General features: G+C 37.4%; 1 protein-coding gene across 5 annotated transcripts in view; it reads right to left on the bottom strand.

Moving 5' to 3' along the window:
* The window catches only part of SLC25A13 (solute carrier family 25 member 13), a 99008-nt gene that overhangs the window by 33644 nt on the left and 50832 nt on the right, over positions 1-14532 (bottom strand). For all 5 annotated transcript variants that reach the window (XM_058026398.1, XM_058026416.1, XM_058026424.1 and 2 more), the window contains 6 exons: positions 8662-8808; positions 6902-7040; positions 5980-6073; positions 5723-5807; positions 3529-3613; positions 2918-3076 (listed from right to left, as the gene is read on the bottom strand). In XM_058026398.1, coding sequence (XP_057882381.1) covers positions 2918-3076; positions 3529-3613; positions 5723-5807; positions 5980-6073; positions 6902-7040; positions 8662-8808 — 709 coding nt within the window. The remainder of the gene's footprint in view (positions 1-2917; positions 3077-3528; positions 3614-5722; positions 5808-5979; positions 6074-6901; positions 7041-8661; positions 8809-14532) is intronic.

The raw sequence follows: 14532 nt of genomic DNA on the forward strand, positions 1-14532 counted from the left end.
GTCTGTGAAGCATTCTGTGACTCATCAGGTGGACTTCTGATTAAAATTCTATTATGACATGTAGGTGACCTCACCAGTTGGAAGAGACCTTGCCAAATCACAGCTTTCAAAATTTTCTTAAATTTGCATGTATAAAAATACCTGTGATTTCTAAATATGCATTTCAGGTATAAACATAGACACAACAGTAAATTACAGGTATGTGAGATGAGCATTCTTTTCATCCATGCTGAGAGACAGATGAAAAATTTATCTCAGATATAAAGTCTTTAAAAAATGCTAACTACACAGTATTCATATAGTGCATATTATAAAGACTCTACAGAGGTTTATATCATGTTTGGTTTTGTTGGTTTGGTTTTTTTTTTAATGCAAGAGTCTTCTCAGTGGAAACATTGATTACACTTAGAACCAAACTAACATCAAATGAAATTTAGTGCTCCCTATATATCCACAAGATGGTGTAATTTATCCTTATCTGAGGTGGTGGTTTAAAACCAAGTTTGGAAAAAAACAGTGGCACAAAAAAGAAAAATTAGTTCACTTTGTTGGATGGAAATATGAGCCTTTTATTAAGAATATCTGAGTTCAGAGTGGGGCTTATAATTTCTGCTTGCTTTCTTGAAGTGCATCATGACAAAGCGACCACTGCTCTAAATGTTTCTAGTAGAATTTTTAAAAAGCTTTTGCATCTACTCAGCCAAGGAGAAGTCTCCCAGTGATTACTCCCTCCTTCAGTGGGACAAAACCACCCACATTGGCTTAACCCTGAAGAAATCAGCTGAAGAAAGAATTGCAGTGATGGATGAGTAGTAAAAAGTAATGTACTCTGTAGTGTGTCCTACCTAGGGTAGAATTCAAGACTAGAATAAGATGACTCTTGCTAAATGTTTACTGTATTACATTGGGTAATTACACTAATCTATAAAATGCTCCTTTCAAATCTTCCTTCCTCTCAAGCTTAAATGGAAACTTCCTTCTGCACTCTACTCCATAACTTTCTTCAATATCTCCTGAGAGAGTGAGCAACAGTCTGAATTTGCAGAACTGCACAGAAGGAGATGCAGATTTTTAAGCAGTTTTCTCTATTTGCTTCTTTAAAAAGAACTAAGTGAGAGTGCTCTTTAAGGAGAGAATTTGTGGAACAGCAGGTCTCAATTTGCCTCTAAAATGATGGTATTTAACTATATAAGCCAGAAATTAAATTATTGGCCTGGTCTTAGAAGTTCAGCTCCACCAAACTGAGATTTCACTATTCAGTATTCCTTGGAAAACTGGAAAGCAGTAAAGATGATGGAGAATGGAAGGACAACCAATACTGATGAAGTTTCCTAAGATTCCCTAAACCTGGCAATGAAAAAAAATCATTCCAAACTCAGGACAAGCAAACGGAGCTAAGAACATGCATTTATGACATTTATGAGTTTTTATCTGTTTTTTTTTGCCCGGGTGAAAAAAATCACTGTCCTTCAGAATTTCAATAAGACAGAAGGAGGCAATAGTAGAATTCTGCATATTTATTCTTTCAGGATACTAGAAGAAACAGAAAAAAATTTGCAAAGAATACATTTGGTTCTTTAGGCAATAACTGTGACTTTTGAAAGATCCTGATTGCTATAAATCCTTACAAAATAGAGACCATGTCAGTACTTTTTATTAAATTATTATGTCTATTCCAAAAATGGCCTCAAACTCAGTCAGTAATAAGAGAGCCTTCCCATCTCCAATTGTGCTGAAATAATTACAGAGTCTGTATTTTGCAGAGGAGCTACTTAGCCACTCAGGTCATATGTTAGAGTGTGCACATCTATCACACCACCTAGTTTTAATGTTGTTTCCCACATTGTTTTATGAATTGTTACTTATTTTTAAAGTGCACACAGCTTTGCCAGTTCATAACAATATGTTACTAAAATCCTCTGCTCTTCGTTCCTTACTCAGCTGCCTTTAACAAATAATTTCTTTCATTACAATATTCTTATTTCACAAGTGAAAAGAAGTTTCTAAGCAAGCTAGCCAAAAATGAAGTCGGTAATGTAAGTTTCAAATTCTCCCCTATGAATATGGCAGAGGGGCATAAAAGATTTCAATAACTGTGACATCAGAAATATAATTTACTTTAACTCTGTAACAGACAAGAACTGGAATCTCATGCTGAGGTCCCTGATTCTTTATGACTCCTCCTGAATTACCTGAACTGACACCACTGATGCCACAACTGGGACAAGGACAGAACAAAAAAAAAAAAAAGCCACCATTTAACTTCAGGCACTTATCTAAGATATCCAAAGTGAGTATGATTTACATCCTGAACTGGGTCAATGGATTTTGGAGCCTTCTCCACTGGCTATAAAGGCAGGTTGGAATGGATAACTTTGTAACTTAAGTGTATTGGTTTCATATATAAAGATAAGTGGGCTGACACCCAATGAATCACTCTGGCTGATTCCACAGTGACAACCCAAGAAAAGATATACATAAAACTTGGTAAAGAATACTATTTCCAAAGATTACTGAAACAAATGCAACTGGTTTGTAAAGACCTTTTTGTCTCAAAAGAAACACAACAAAAAGTACTGCAAGGAACAAAAACCCATAGATGATCTAATTTCTTACCAAACAGGACAAAACACTCTAGGCACTAAGCACTGCTAAGGAAATCAGAACTTTACTAACAATATATTTTTGCTGTAGGAAATTGCTAATGTTCCCCTATGGCAGATGAGGAGAGAAAGGACAGATAGGTCCTACAGCAATGTTCTCATTACAGTGAAGTTTTAATTACCGGGAAGTTTGCAAATCCTTCCCCTGTAACAAAGAAGCAAACTGAAGTCTGAACTAAAAAGACTCAAAAATCCAGTCACACAAAACTCTTAATAGTATCTTATCATTAGTATATAACACCTTTTAAACTTACCTCGATAAAGCCCAAAGAAACCTTCATAACGCAGCACTTTCTTGAAGCAATCAAAGCTGTTTTTGTACATTAGTTCTCCCACAAAAGAGCCTGTAGAACGCTGGTTTTGCATACGAGTTTTCACTAAATCAATTGGGTACACTGCAGTGGCTCCAACAGCTGCAAATAAAATACAAGATATAAGAAAACATGACTTTGCATTTGCACTGACTGCAACTGTCATCTTTCACATTTACATCTAACATATCAGGTTGTTTTTATTTTTTCATAGTATGTTCTAGATACATTAAAATACCTCACACAGTTTTAACCAAATACACTTTCCAGTCCTACCTCATTATTAATTTAATTTTCCTGAAATATGTCTGGGGACAAATCAGATAGCAACACCACCTGGAAACTCCAACAGCTCATAAATTCCAAAATTCTTGTAGACATGATCCTTTCCCCTTCAATATTAGAGTCATCCCACCCCTTAGACACAGCTCCAAGGAAAAGTCTGAGAAGCCTTTAACACTTAAATGAGAGGCAGAAGGAGAAGAAGGGCAAAAGAAAAGAAGAAAAAACCCAAACAGTGAAGATGAATATTCTTTTGCTCAGCCATGACTAACCTCCAGCAACTGAACCAAGGGCAAACCTGTACGCTGATTCTGCAATCTGGATGAGAACAGGTCGAGACACATCGCCTGAAGCTTTCTGTCAAGGCAGGATTTAAAACACAAAGAAAGACAAGAAAAATAATCAAAACATCTCATTTCCCAAGAGAACATTTCATGATCAGACAGATATAAGTATATGGATACCTGGAAAAAATTCCACAATACACTAGAGATTTTGTTCTCAATTATTATTTCTTTTCCACTGATCTCTAAGTGTCATATAAGGCAGCCTCTTCAGAATGGAATAGAAAAGAAAATAGATACTACAACAAAATTATACAAATCTAAAATCAATGGTCTAAATGAGGGCTTACATATTGCCTCTTCAGTCATTAATCTTCTACAGCTAAAAGCAACTCCAGCTTGGAATTTCTTTCTACTGTTGCCAAAACCAGGTACATCTATTACTTCCCAGGCTACAAAAACAAGTATGCAAGCATTCACACAGATTAGCTGAAGGAAAATAAGGTTCCATAAAGCATCCCCACAATTTCATTTTGCTCACAGTCTATGAGTGCTAGATTCAACTCAATGAAAATAAATTTCAGAAGTGTTACAGATTGAAAATCCCTATCTAATGAAGGACAATAATGAAGAAAACAAAAGTTCTGCAGGGGCATTAAATCTTTCATACTTACTAGCACGTTTTGCAATATGCTCTTTTTAGGATACTATAAGTAAAGCAACAAAATAAAAATATGTATACATTTTCCTGTGTTTACATTTTAGTTAATTCCAATATAGGTGGAGATGACCAGAAATAAAGATATCAATGTAGCTGAAAATCTTTTCAGTCTCAGCATCAAGCAGCTGACATTAAAAAGGAATTGGGTGGAAAAAAATTAAAAGGTGGGATGCATACACAGAAGAAATGGAAAGATTTAAGGATCATTGTTCATTGTCTTCACCTCTTGGAACAACATAAATCATGGTCGCAGAGACAGTGGCCCCAAAGAAAAAGTGAAGAAACTGCTACTTTCATCTCACAGTTTTCTCTACCTTTTACTGCCACCTATTGTAACTTATGTTACTTGATATTCAGCCCAATGCAAATGCTTTTAACTCCTTTAGGAGTCTTCTAGGAATAGATGGTGAGCTTTTGGGAGCCAACTCACTTGAATTCAGCCCAGCATCATCACCATTTAGTCAGTGCTTGAACAAACAGAAAACCACCACCCCAGATACTGTCTTGGAGGTGTGGTGGGGGTGTTCACATGTAGGGGAGGCAGGAGAAGAAAAAAGAGAAGAAAAAGAGACTCATGTGTACACACACACACACAGAGGCCTGGCTTATGGCCTGGTAGTCCTAAAAATGTAGCCTGGATCAACTCATTGTGGTCAAACTGGCGTCTCCGCACAGACCCAGAGCAGGAAAAAAGAAAACCAACAAAAAGCCCTTAGTCTCACAAGACACAAAGTTAAGACTGCCTTAAAATAGAGACAAACAGGAGGGTTAGTTTAAAATCTATCTATATAGAAACTTGTGTCAATGAAAATACAAAATATGATAATATGAAAACTAAAAGATAACTGGTCTGACATTTAAAGAAAACTTCTATTTCCTTTTGCCTCAAAATAAAAAAAAAGTCCATTTGTGGTTATACCACTGAAAGTAAATATCCTTTAGGTTTTGGACATACTTTTACTGAAACTGTGATATTAGTCTATACATAAGCTCTCCAAATTTGATATTCAGCAGAGCATAAAGCAAAGCAGAGAACACTGCAAAGCCAGGAACATGCATATGTGTTCAGAATAAGGGCTGCCATTTCATAGGCTAGATGCTGAATTTTAATTTTTTTCTCTTTTCCTCATTAAAAAGAACACAGAGCAACAGAATCACAAAACATAAACACCTTAATGAAGCATGCATCTAATATTTACTGACTGGCTAGATGACACTGCTATACATATTACCTTTCCAAAGTAAATAACATTTGACCTGTTAAAATGGAGCCCAAGAGGAAGGGGCACAAAGAGATGGAGAGAACAGTTAAAAAATAAATTCTAACAAGATGTTACTCCTCACAGTTATTACAGAACACAAGAGAAAAGCAACTTAGATGACAACAACAGGAAGAGGTTGGCTGTCTATTTACCTGGCACTGGAAACAAATGACAGCATCCTGCTGGCTTCTGTTCTTACCTGCCTCTGAGCCTCAGCCAGGTTGTAGGGCAACGTCCCTTCCTCCAGAGGAGCAATTCTCTCAATGTCAGCTAACGTCATGCGCCTGAGGAAATTAATTCACATTAGTGTTCACTTAGAGGTTGCTTTTCAGATCACTAAAAGTTACCTGCACATGGGCCACTACACTACACTCTCTTGCTCCCCAACATCATCTCCCACTCCTTCCAAGAAAAAGAGAAGAGAAAAGAGAGGAGGATAGATAATTCTCCGCTTACCCTCGTGGCTCATAAAGATCTGCTAACTGAAACAAGATGTCGACTTCCATGGGTGTAACCTGACCAAATTTCTGGGCTGCCAGAACAAACTCCTCTGCAACAGAATAAAAATAGAGAAAATTAAATGAAATCAAACCAGAAGAAATAATCCAGAGCACCCCAAAGTTGCACTATATTTTACTATAAAGTAGAAGATGCTGGTTAGGGAGGGTGAAAGGGGAGTAAGTTACCCAACACAGAAGTGCTCCTGTCACTACATAAATGTGAGCTTTAAATGGTCTCTCCTTCATGCAAGTAAGTACAACTCTCTGGTCTTAAAGCTTAGTACTACCAGCAGGATTTAGGATATTTGACATACGGTATCAATCAGCTGCAGGTCAGAGGGAAAAATATAAAATAAAAAGCAAACAAAGAAAAACCCCCAAAACAGGAGTCAAGAGATGTGGAACTTTTCATGCATAGTCCCAGGAGGCCACATTAATGAAACTCTGGTGTTGCACAGGGAATTCTCTATAAAAGTGGTTAGATATAGCAGATAACATCTTGTTCCAAGCTTGTAGATCAGCTTACTGTGCCGCCAATACAAGTTTATGGAATTCTTCAACTACCCTTGAAGGTCACTTTAATAGGCTGCCAATTTGGCAGGAGTCCTAGGAAGTTTTTTAAACTTTTAAATATCTTTACATACTTTCCTCACCCTGCCCCCACCACCAGTTTACTAGGACCTTTTTCTGATTGAAACAAAATGAAAAAGCTGGAGGGTGCACTGTGACAGGACTGCACAAAACTGAGTGGCAAACCAGGGAGTGGTAACGAGGCAGGCTTCCCCCCTGCCCCCACTGATTTAAAAGCATACAGATGAGGTCTTTCCCTCCATTCAAATACCCAAGGAAACTTCCAGACTGCAAATATTTCTACCAACCTTTAGTGACTTCCACATCTTTTCTATTTCCAGCCAGAGTACTGTAGATCTTTCTAATGAGCTCCATGTTGTTAAGGAGAGAATTAAATCCATTAAAATAGGAAAAGCTGACCTGATGGGAAGTGGTACCTCCAGCAGCCTAGAGACAGTAAAAGAGGAAAAGAGAACAGAGATTGTTACAAGACTAAAAAAAACTTGAAATGAAAGTTTTCAAACAATGTTCTTTTACAAGAGTGACAGCAACACAGGCTTGCTTTTTCAAAAAACCTTCAAAATAAAGAACTTTAAACTACGAAAGATTCTTATGTTACTGAAACTAATCATGACCAGAATATAAAACTCTCCCCACCCTACAAACCTAAACAAATACATATGCAGGATTATAACAACATAACCAGTAGTAATTTACAAAGTTCAAGTTTCAGTCCTGCTTCAGTTGGAAATGTTTCATAAGTCGGCTTATTTCTAGTAATGAGGAAATCTACTTCTACATGTAAAGCATATTACTATATAGAAAATTTCAACAAAACCAAAACATATTCTGAAAAAGGCCAATTGAAACCTTTAAATTCACAGGCATTTCAAGACATGGAAAACCAGCAGTAAGCTCTCAGGCTTATATCAGGCAGTTAAACATAATGGGAACAATAAGGTTTGAACAGTTATTCATTTTCAAATGAGAACTGAGACTAAACCTTTGTCTTAAAGTGGTGATGGGTCTGCACACAGAAAAAAATATTGGATGAATTCACTATTTAAATTATAAGATCAATGATCAAGCAAATTTCTGAAAAAAATATGCATAAGCTTGCCAAATTTTAACTGACATTGAGGGATAATCAAAAATCATACCTGATGTTTTATGACAGAGCATATGACACAGCAAAGCTGGTAACAAGATTGTGAGAGAGCCAAAAGAAAAGTATCAAGTCTCACTGTCAGTTCCTAAATCTTCTGGCTATGCTTTTTGCTGCATGCATCTTCTAATATTCTGGTAAGAGTTTGCACTACTCATCACTTCACAACTGCAAGTGAAGTGATGACATCTCTTCCTTGCAAGACAAAGCAGAACAGACCTTTAAGCAGATCTTCAAACCTGAATATGGCCAAGTTTTGGATTACTTGGAATGTGCTGCTACAAGTTCACAAAATTATAAACTGTGGTCAAAACCAAATGTACCTCTTTTCTTTATGCACTCCAAACTGAGACAAAATATACAGTCAAGTGTGAAAACTATCAGTCAAGATACAGTGAATGTCATTGGCTGATGTTCCAATTCATACATTGTCCCCGGTACTTGCAAATCACACTCAGGAGCTTAGAATTTACATTACAAAGCAAGTTCTTTGAGGATGATATCCTAAGTGGGATGTAATGGCATTCAAAAATATTTGACACAGTCTGCTATGATGGAATGGCTGGAAAAAGGCAAACTCAACATTTGTAGACCATTACTAAGGTCCATCTACATACTTCACAGAATCACAGAACCACAGAAATTCTAGGTTGGAAGAGACCTTTAAGATCATCGAGTCCAACCCATGTTCTAACACCTCAACTTTTGTCTCTGAAACAAAACCATTGAGGATATTTATTCAGCAATCAGGATTAATTTTCATATGTGTAGATAAGAACTGCTAGACTTCAAAACATGCATCCTCAGGCTGGACTATGTGTTGTGTAGTAGTCAAGGCACATAAGAAAAGGAATTTCACATCTGTATCCCAGGTCTGCCAGCTGGGATACCAGAACTACTCACAGCTACTAGACATTCTTCTACAAATGGTGTCAGCATGTGTGGCCGGATGGTGACCATAATGTCCCTGAAGTCCATGGCTGTCACTCTTCCAGACTGAGCATTGTCTCTCTGTACAAAGGCTTGTTTTGCATGTTCTAATTGTATCTCCTGAAAATATATGGGGGGGGAAAAAAGGCAGTTAGGTTCAAAATAATCACCTTAACAGTTACATTTAATATAAGTAATGCATACCTGACAAAACACAACTACATGTAACCGAATTTTAATTGGCTGTTATATGTATGTTTTATGTAAATTTCAGCCTTTTCTATTCAGCCTTTCCTATGGTCTCTATCACTGACCTCAGCACCTAGGACAACATCATGATTTCTTTGCTGTCTGGACATTATGTCATGCAATTCATTTAACTGAGAAATGAAGAACACATACCAGCACACCACTATGTGTCCCGCTATGAACATTAAAGTTTTCCATTATGTGCATTACCCAGTTTATTGCATGTGTCACAGCAGGTGAAAATACTTTCTGTAAAAGCACTCATTACTCCCTGAACAAGGACAACGAAATCATCAGAGACTTCCATGTAGACACCTACTAATCTGGAAAGGATTCCCTCAAAGAGCATCCTCACTTAAAGTTGTCTGCAAAAGACACCAGCAGTTTAATTTAGAACTCCTTGTCTCATGACTGATTAAATATCAGTTCTCAGTATTTCAGTAGTAGTAACAGGCATAAATATTATCTGATACAACCACCTGATAATCTCATTTTGTGATTCAAATCTCATTCTGAAAGAAAAGAGAAAAAAAGTATATAATCTCTCAAAATTGTATCTTCTCCTACTGTGACCTTTCCCCTTTCTTCTTAAATGACTGTTAGACTACTTTATTTTTTTTGTCACTTAAAAGGAATAATCCTGCACAGATAATAGCTGGATATTACATATGAATTTTTGTTCAGTTCTACAGGTTTGTAAAAAAAAACCAAAAAATTCTGGTGATGTAATTAGACTTCCCAACCTGTAATTTTTAGCTGAATGGAGGAATACAAATCATTGCCATGTATCCCCTTTAAGTTTCAAGGATTATAAAAACTTCTTCACTGGAAAAACTGATTAGTCAACAATACGGAGCAAGTCTTGCAGTGGACCATGGCACTATCCAGCTATTTCCATTATATTTGCAAATATGTGCCTCAAAATACATACTAATACAAGACTCGAGCTAGTCAAGAGTCACCATCATGAAGTATCCACAGTAAATATGATTTCCTATAAGTTGATATTTGTCTCACAGCAGCATCCAAGGAAATAAGGAGTGAAAGGTGAAAGACAAATTCAGATGGAGTAGGATCAGACCTGCCAGAGGCCTACACATGCCACCTCTCTCTCCTTCTATTCACTCAGTTCATACTGCCACTCAAACCATGCTTGTATTTTTATTTCAGCCTTCTGACTTTGCCAATTTTGTTCTTAGTTACTAATTACAGCAATGTACCCTGTATGATGAAAACCTCCTAATATATTAGGCAGAGGGAAGAAGGGGTGAGGGGGAAAAGACTGATCAATGTTTCACTCCAGAATTAATCTGAAATTTCTTATTTTGATGGGAAATGCTTGTGGGGGTTATAATTTGAAGTGGTACAATTTCAGTTCAGCCACATTTTCTTTACATTACAGACCTCTATGTTGAAGTGTAACAATTCAGCAATAATACTCACTCTGGCTGGATGCAGCCACACAAGTTCTTACTGCACTCCAATTGAGACTACAATTTCAACAGAAATTTGGAAGGAAGCAATTTTGGAAGGTTTATGGTGAGATGAGCACAAAAACACAAAAAGACTTCATCAGTTTGAGGCAGAAAACTGCTTGGAGGCAGAGAGCTCTGTAGAGGAGTTAAGTATAATAAAGCCTGTATCCTAAACACTCATCACCTAGCAGGTAGAAACGTATGAACAAATGAACAAAAATGTTTGTCATTAAATGGAAGCACCGCCATAGAAAAAAATCAATTGTATTTAGCAGAAGGATTACGTGGGAAACAGTGCATGTTGCTTTCGTCTCCTTCCTTCATTCAATTTGTTTTAACCACTGAAACTCCTGGCAGAGTTTTGTTGGAAGAATCCAGCACTAAAACACAGTAAAAAAACCTGGACACCACTTGCACAAGTCCAATCTGTTCCTGTCCCTGCACACCCATCAGTGAATCTGGAGGTATTGTACCATTGGAGTGACCTTAGGCGACAGTGATGTCCCAGCCACAGAAGAGAGCAGGGCTCATGCTCCAGAGAGGTGCATCAAGTGCATGTTTCTTGTCATCCCCCAGCTGACTGCAAAAAGCCTGCTGGTGCTACAGCCGAGAACAAGCCAAAACACCCCATCCTCTCCTGGCAAATGTGAGTCGTTCCAATTTTCCTGGTAAACTGGAAGCCACTGGAGAGAATTATCCCACTTGTTTAAACACATTGTCAAGGTCTTGGTGCTGCCATTTATCCCCCTCCTTGTCTGCCAGAAAAGAGTCATTTAGCTGTAGACAGACAGCAAGACAAAACTCTGAATGGGATGATGCCAGTCTTCTGAAACTCCTTATTCCCATCTCCTCCCTTAGTTCAGAAACTAAGTTCCAGTTCAAAATGGTTTATGCATACTGCACACAGATAAAGAAGACTGACCTCAGGAAGGCAGAGACTTTTTAGGCTATGGTTATTTTCAGCAGTGCTACACATTATCCAGTTACACCAAGAAGAAAGAAGCACAGGGATCCTCAGCCACATGACATTTCCAAGCCATGACCACGGATGGCAGCAGCAAGGCACACAAGAACATGCAGACAATCACATGGTAACACACAATCCCTGCTGTCACAAACAAACCAGACATTTCTAATCACTGCACAGTGCCCATCAATGCAATAAACTCCTTGAAGTGTTTACCCCAAAAGGCTATCCATACCTGCAGCCTCCATGCCTGAAAGTTGAGATTACTCACAGCATAACCATGTTTCAAAAAGAGCTCACTAGCTACTGGCAATTTATCAGGAAATTCTTGATCAGATGTTTGTAACATATGTTGTGTATATGCAGCTAATATAAAAATATCACCTTAAAAATAAACTGAAAAACAATAAAGCAAAGCTGTAGTCTTCAGAGATGCTATCTGACTTGCAATGGTTTTATAATTTTATTTATACTTATAAATTTTATTTCTATCCCATATTATTTTACCTAGACAGACTCAGGTTTAAAGAACTACAATCGTCATTACTTTGAAATACAAATTACACATCCTAAAGAACCTTTTCCAACTAGACTTTCTGTAAACTTAGATATACATCCAAAACAAGCATCTTCCTTGATGCTGGGAGTCCAGAATTCCCCCAGGTAGCATAAGACTCTGTGAAAAAATAATTCATACATTATGGCAGGCATGCTGGCACCAGAATTCTAATGAAATTATTTCCTACCTAGAGATTTTACCTCAGCTTTCACTTACAGCTCATTAAAAGCTTCTTTACCTTCCACTTAGATAAAATTTTATGTTTGCATTCCATCCCAATGGATCTACAAGTCATCAGATACAACACAATCTTTGCCACTGGAGTAGATCCCAAGGTTCAATTATAGAGAATACTAATTCAGCTAATATTCTGGGCGTAAATAAATTCCCAGACAATGCAGAAATGGTTTTACCAGGCCCACATATAAGCATATGTTAAAATTAATTGTGTGAAATAGATTTTACATGATGAGAAAGGGGCTGATGTTGCTCTTCATAAGGCAGACTTGCCACTTAAGTGATGATGGAACAGGACCATATCCAAAAAGATACATATGAATGATATATAGTATAGATAGATGAATTAATTTTAAGCTAGCAAATAAGCAGGGTAAAATAACACACCTTGAGCTCTAGGTTGATGCAAATAGATTGTTAACTGCATTAAAGCCAAGGAGTTTGGAGGCTATACTTTCAGGCATCTCTCTTATTGCAGACAGAAGAAGTGCTGGAAGAATATAAATATTCAGAATCCCATATAAACACTTCATATTTAAAGCCACAAGAGATCCATCTTGTGCATGGATAAAACACACTAATGTTATTTTCCAACTACCTTGAGCTTTGCCAGAAGTGATGATTAGTCCAAATGCTTCAACAGATAATGATCATGGAACAAGTTTATGTGATATAATAGGACCCAATGTAAAGGAATGAATCTAGCTAGATTATTCCATTAAAAGTTGCAAATTGCATTGTACTTACAAAGCAGTACCTGAAGCGCCTTACAGAACCATCTGGTCCATGTTAAGGGCAATGTAAAGTGCATTCACACATCAGGAATGCAGAAAGGTAATTTGGTATCCACTGTGGTCTCCTGCTGCCTAAGGTCCAAGGTCTAGACATCAGACTAAAAAGACTGACTCATGCACAGGCAGAATGTCAGAAGGAAAAGCTGAGTACCAAAGGTTACAAAGCTTAAAGGAAGATTTCCACGCCTGTGAGCAGTAACTCTCCACTTTGTGCCGAGAGCTATTTCTGTGCCCAAACTTCAGTGTCTGTAATCCAACGCTGCAAGGCAAGAATCAGCAGGGAAACTTTTGTGATTCAAGGATTTACAGTTCTAGAAAGTGGGTAAACAGATGTGCCCAATTACTGTGACTGACTGAGCATCCTAATAGATCGTACTGCTAATAGGCAGCTTCGGCAATTAATTTATTTGAAAATCCGTGCTGACTGCACCAATGCTGAGAGCATCTTTATTAGCAGCATTAGAACTTTTCCTGAGTGCATCTCACCTCTCTGGAGACACCCAGAATTGTCATCCTTATTCTCCTGGGTTATGCTCTGACCTATATGGATCATCACCAAAAGGGCTGGCTGGTTCATTAGGACCACTGATACCTTCCATCACAACCAATTATCCCCACAGTATCATCCCATCTAAGTAAAGTCCTTTCAAGTAAGAGAAACATCCCTCCACAAGATGAGAAGAAAGCCTAATAGTTGGGACCAATCTCCAAAGTTAGAAAACTCCTCCCTCAGTGCTTGCTTTTCCTAATTAAAGTTAAAAACATAAAAGAACCCAAAGAAAGAACCTAAATATTCCAAATACCTAGCCTTATCATTGCAAGCTCTTTTAGGTCTGTGACTCTAAACTCTCTTAACCTCTCTCAACAACCCTTGCACACACATATTTTTGGGGTTTTTTTAAATAGTTAGAAAGTGTTGCATTTTTATTCTGAGTTTTTCTACAGGTTTTCCTCATATCTCTAAGCAAACAGATGAAGAAAACAGGACTGGACTTTTTTAAAACTGTGACTTTAAATCACCAAAATCAAGATACATTTCCGAGTCTTACTCTGTAGCTGGAAGGAGATACCAGAACACATTGCCAGAGGCATTTTTTCCTAATCAAGTAGCACATTTGCTTTTTCATTCAAAAGAGGTTCTGATTCCTATTTCTGTCACAAAACTGGTTTATGTCTTAGCTACTTAGGAGTTACAATAGTCAATACAAAGCCTAAGGGAATATGATTTAATCATGTGATACCTGACGTCCTCTTCATACAAAGTTAATTAGGCTCTGTTCTACAAAGTCAATTTGAAACATTTGTCTCAATAGCATTATCTTAATTATTCCTCATCAAAATGATACCACCTCCTACTGTGAACTAACATACTTGTGTAAACAAGAAAAAAAGAAACCTGGCAGTCTTGAAGCAGGTTCCCATTTTAAAATTCTCTAGTGTAAATACTAATACAGGCATTAAGTATTCAGGAGGAATACAAATAAGAAACTCACGTGTTTCACCTCTTTTCCTACTGAAGACTATTTTTAATAGTACTGCTGAAATACAGATAATAGGGGGGGT

This window comes from Melospiza georgiana, chromosome 1 (assembly GCF_028018845.1).
Source record: "Melospiza georgiana isolate bMelGeo1 chromosome 1, bMelGeo1.pri, whole genome shotgun sequence".
Lineage (NCBI taxonomy): Eukaryota > Metazoa > Chordata > Aves > Passeriformes > Passerellidae > Melospiza > Melospiza georgiana.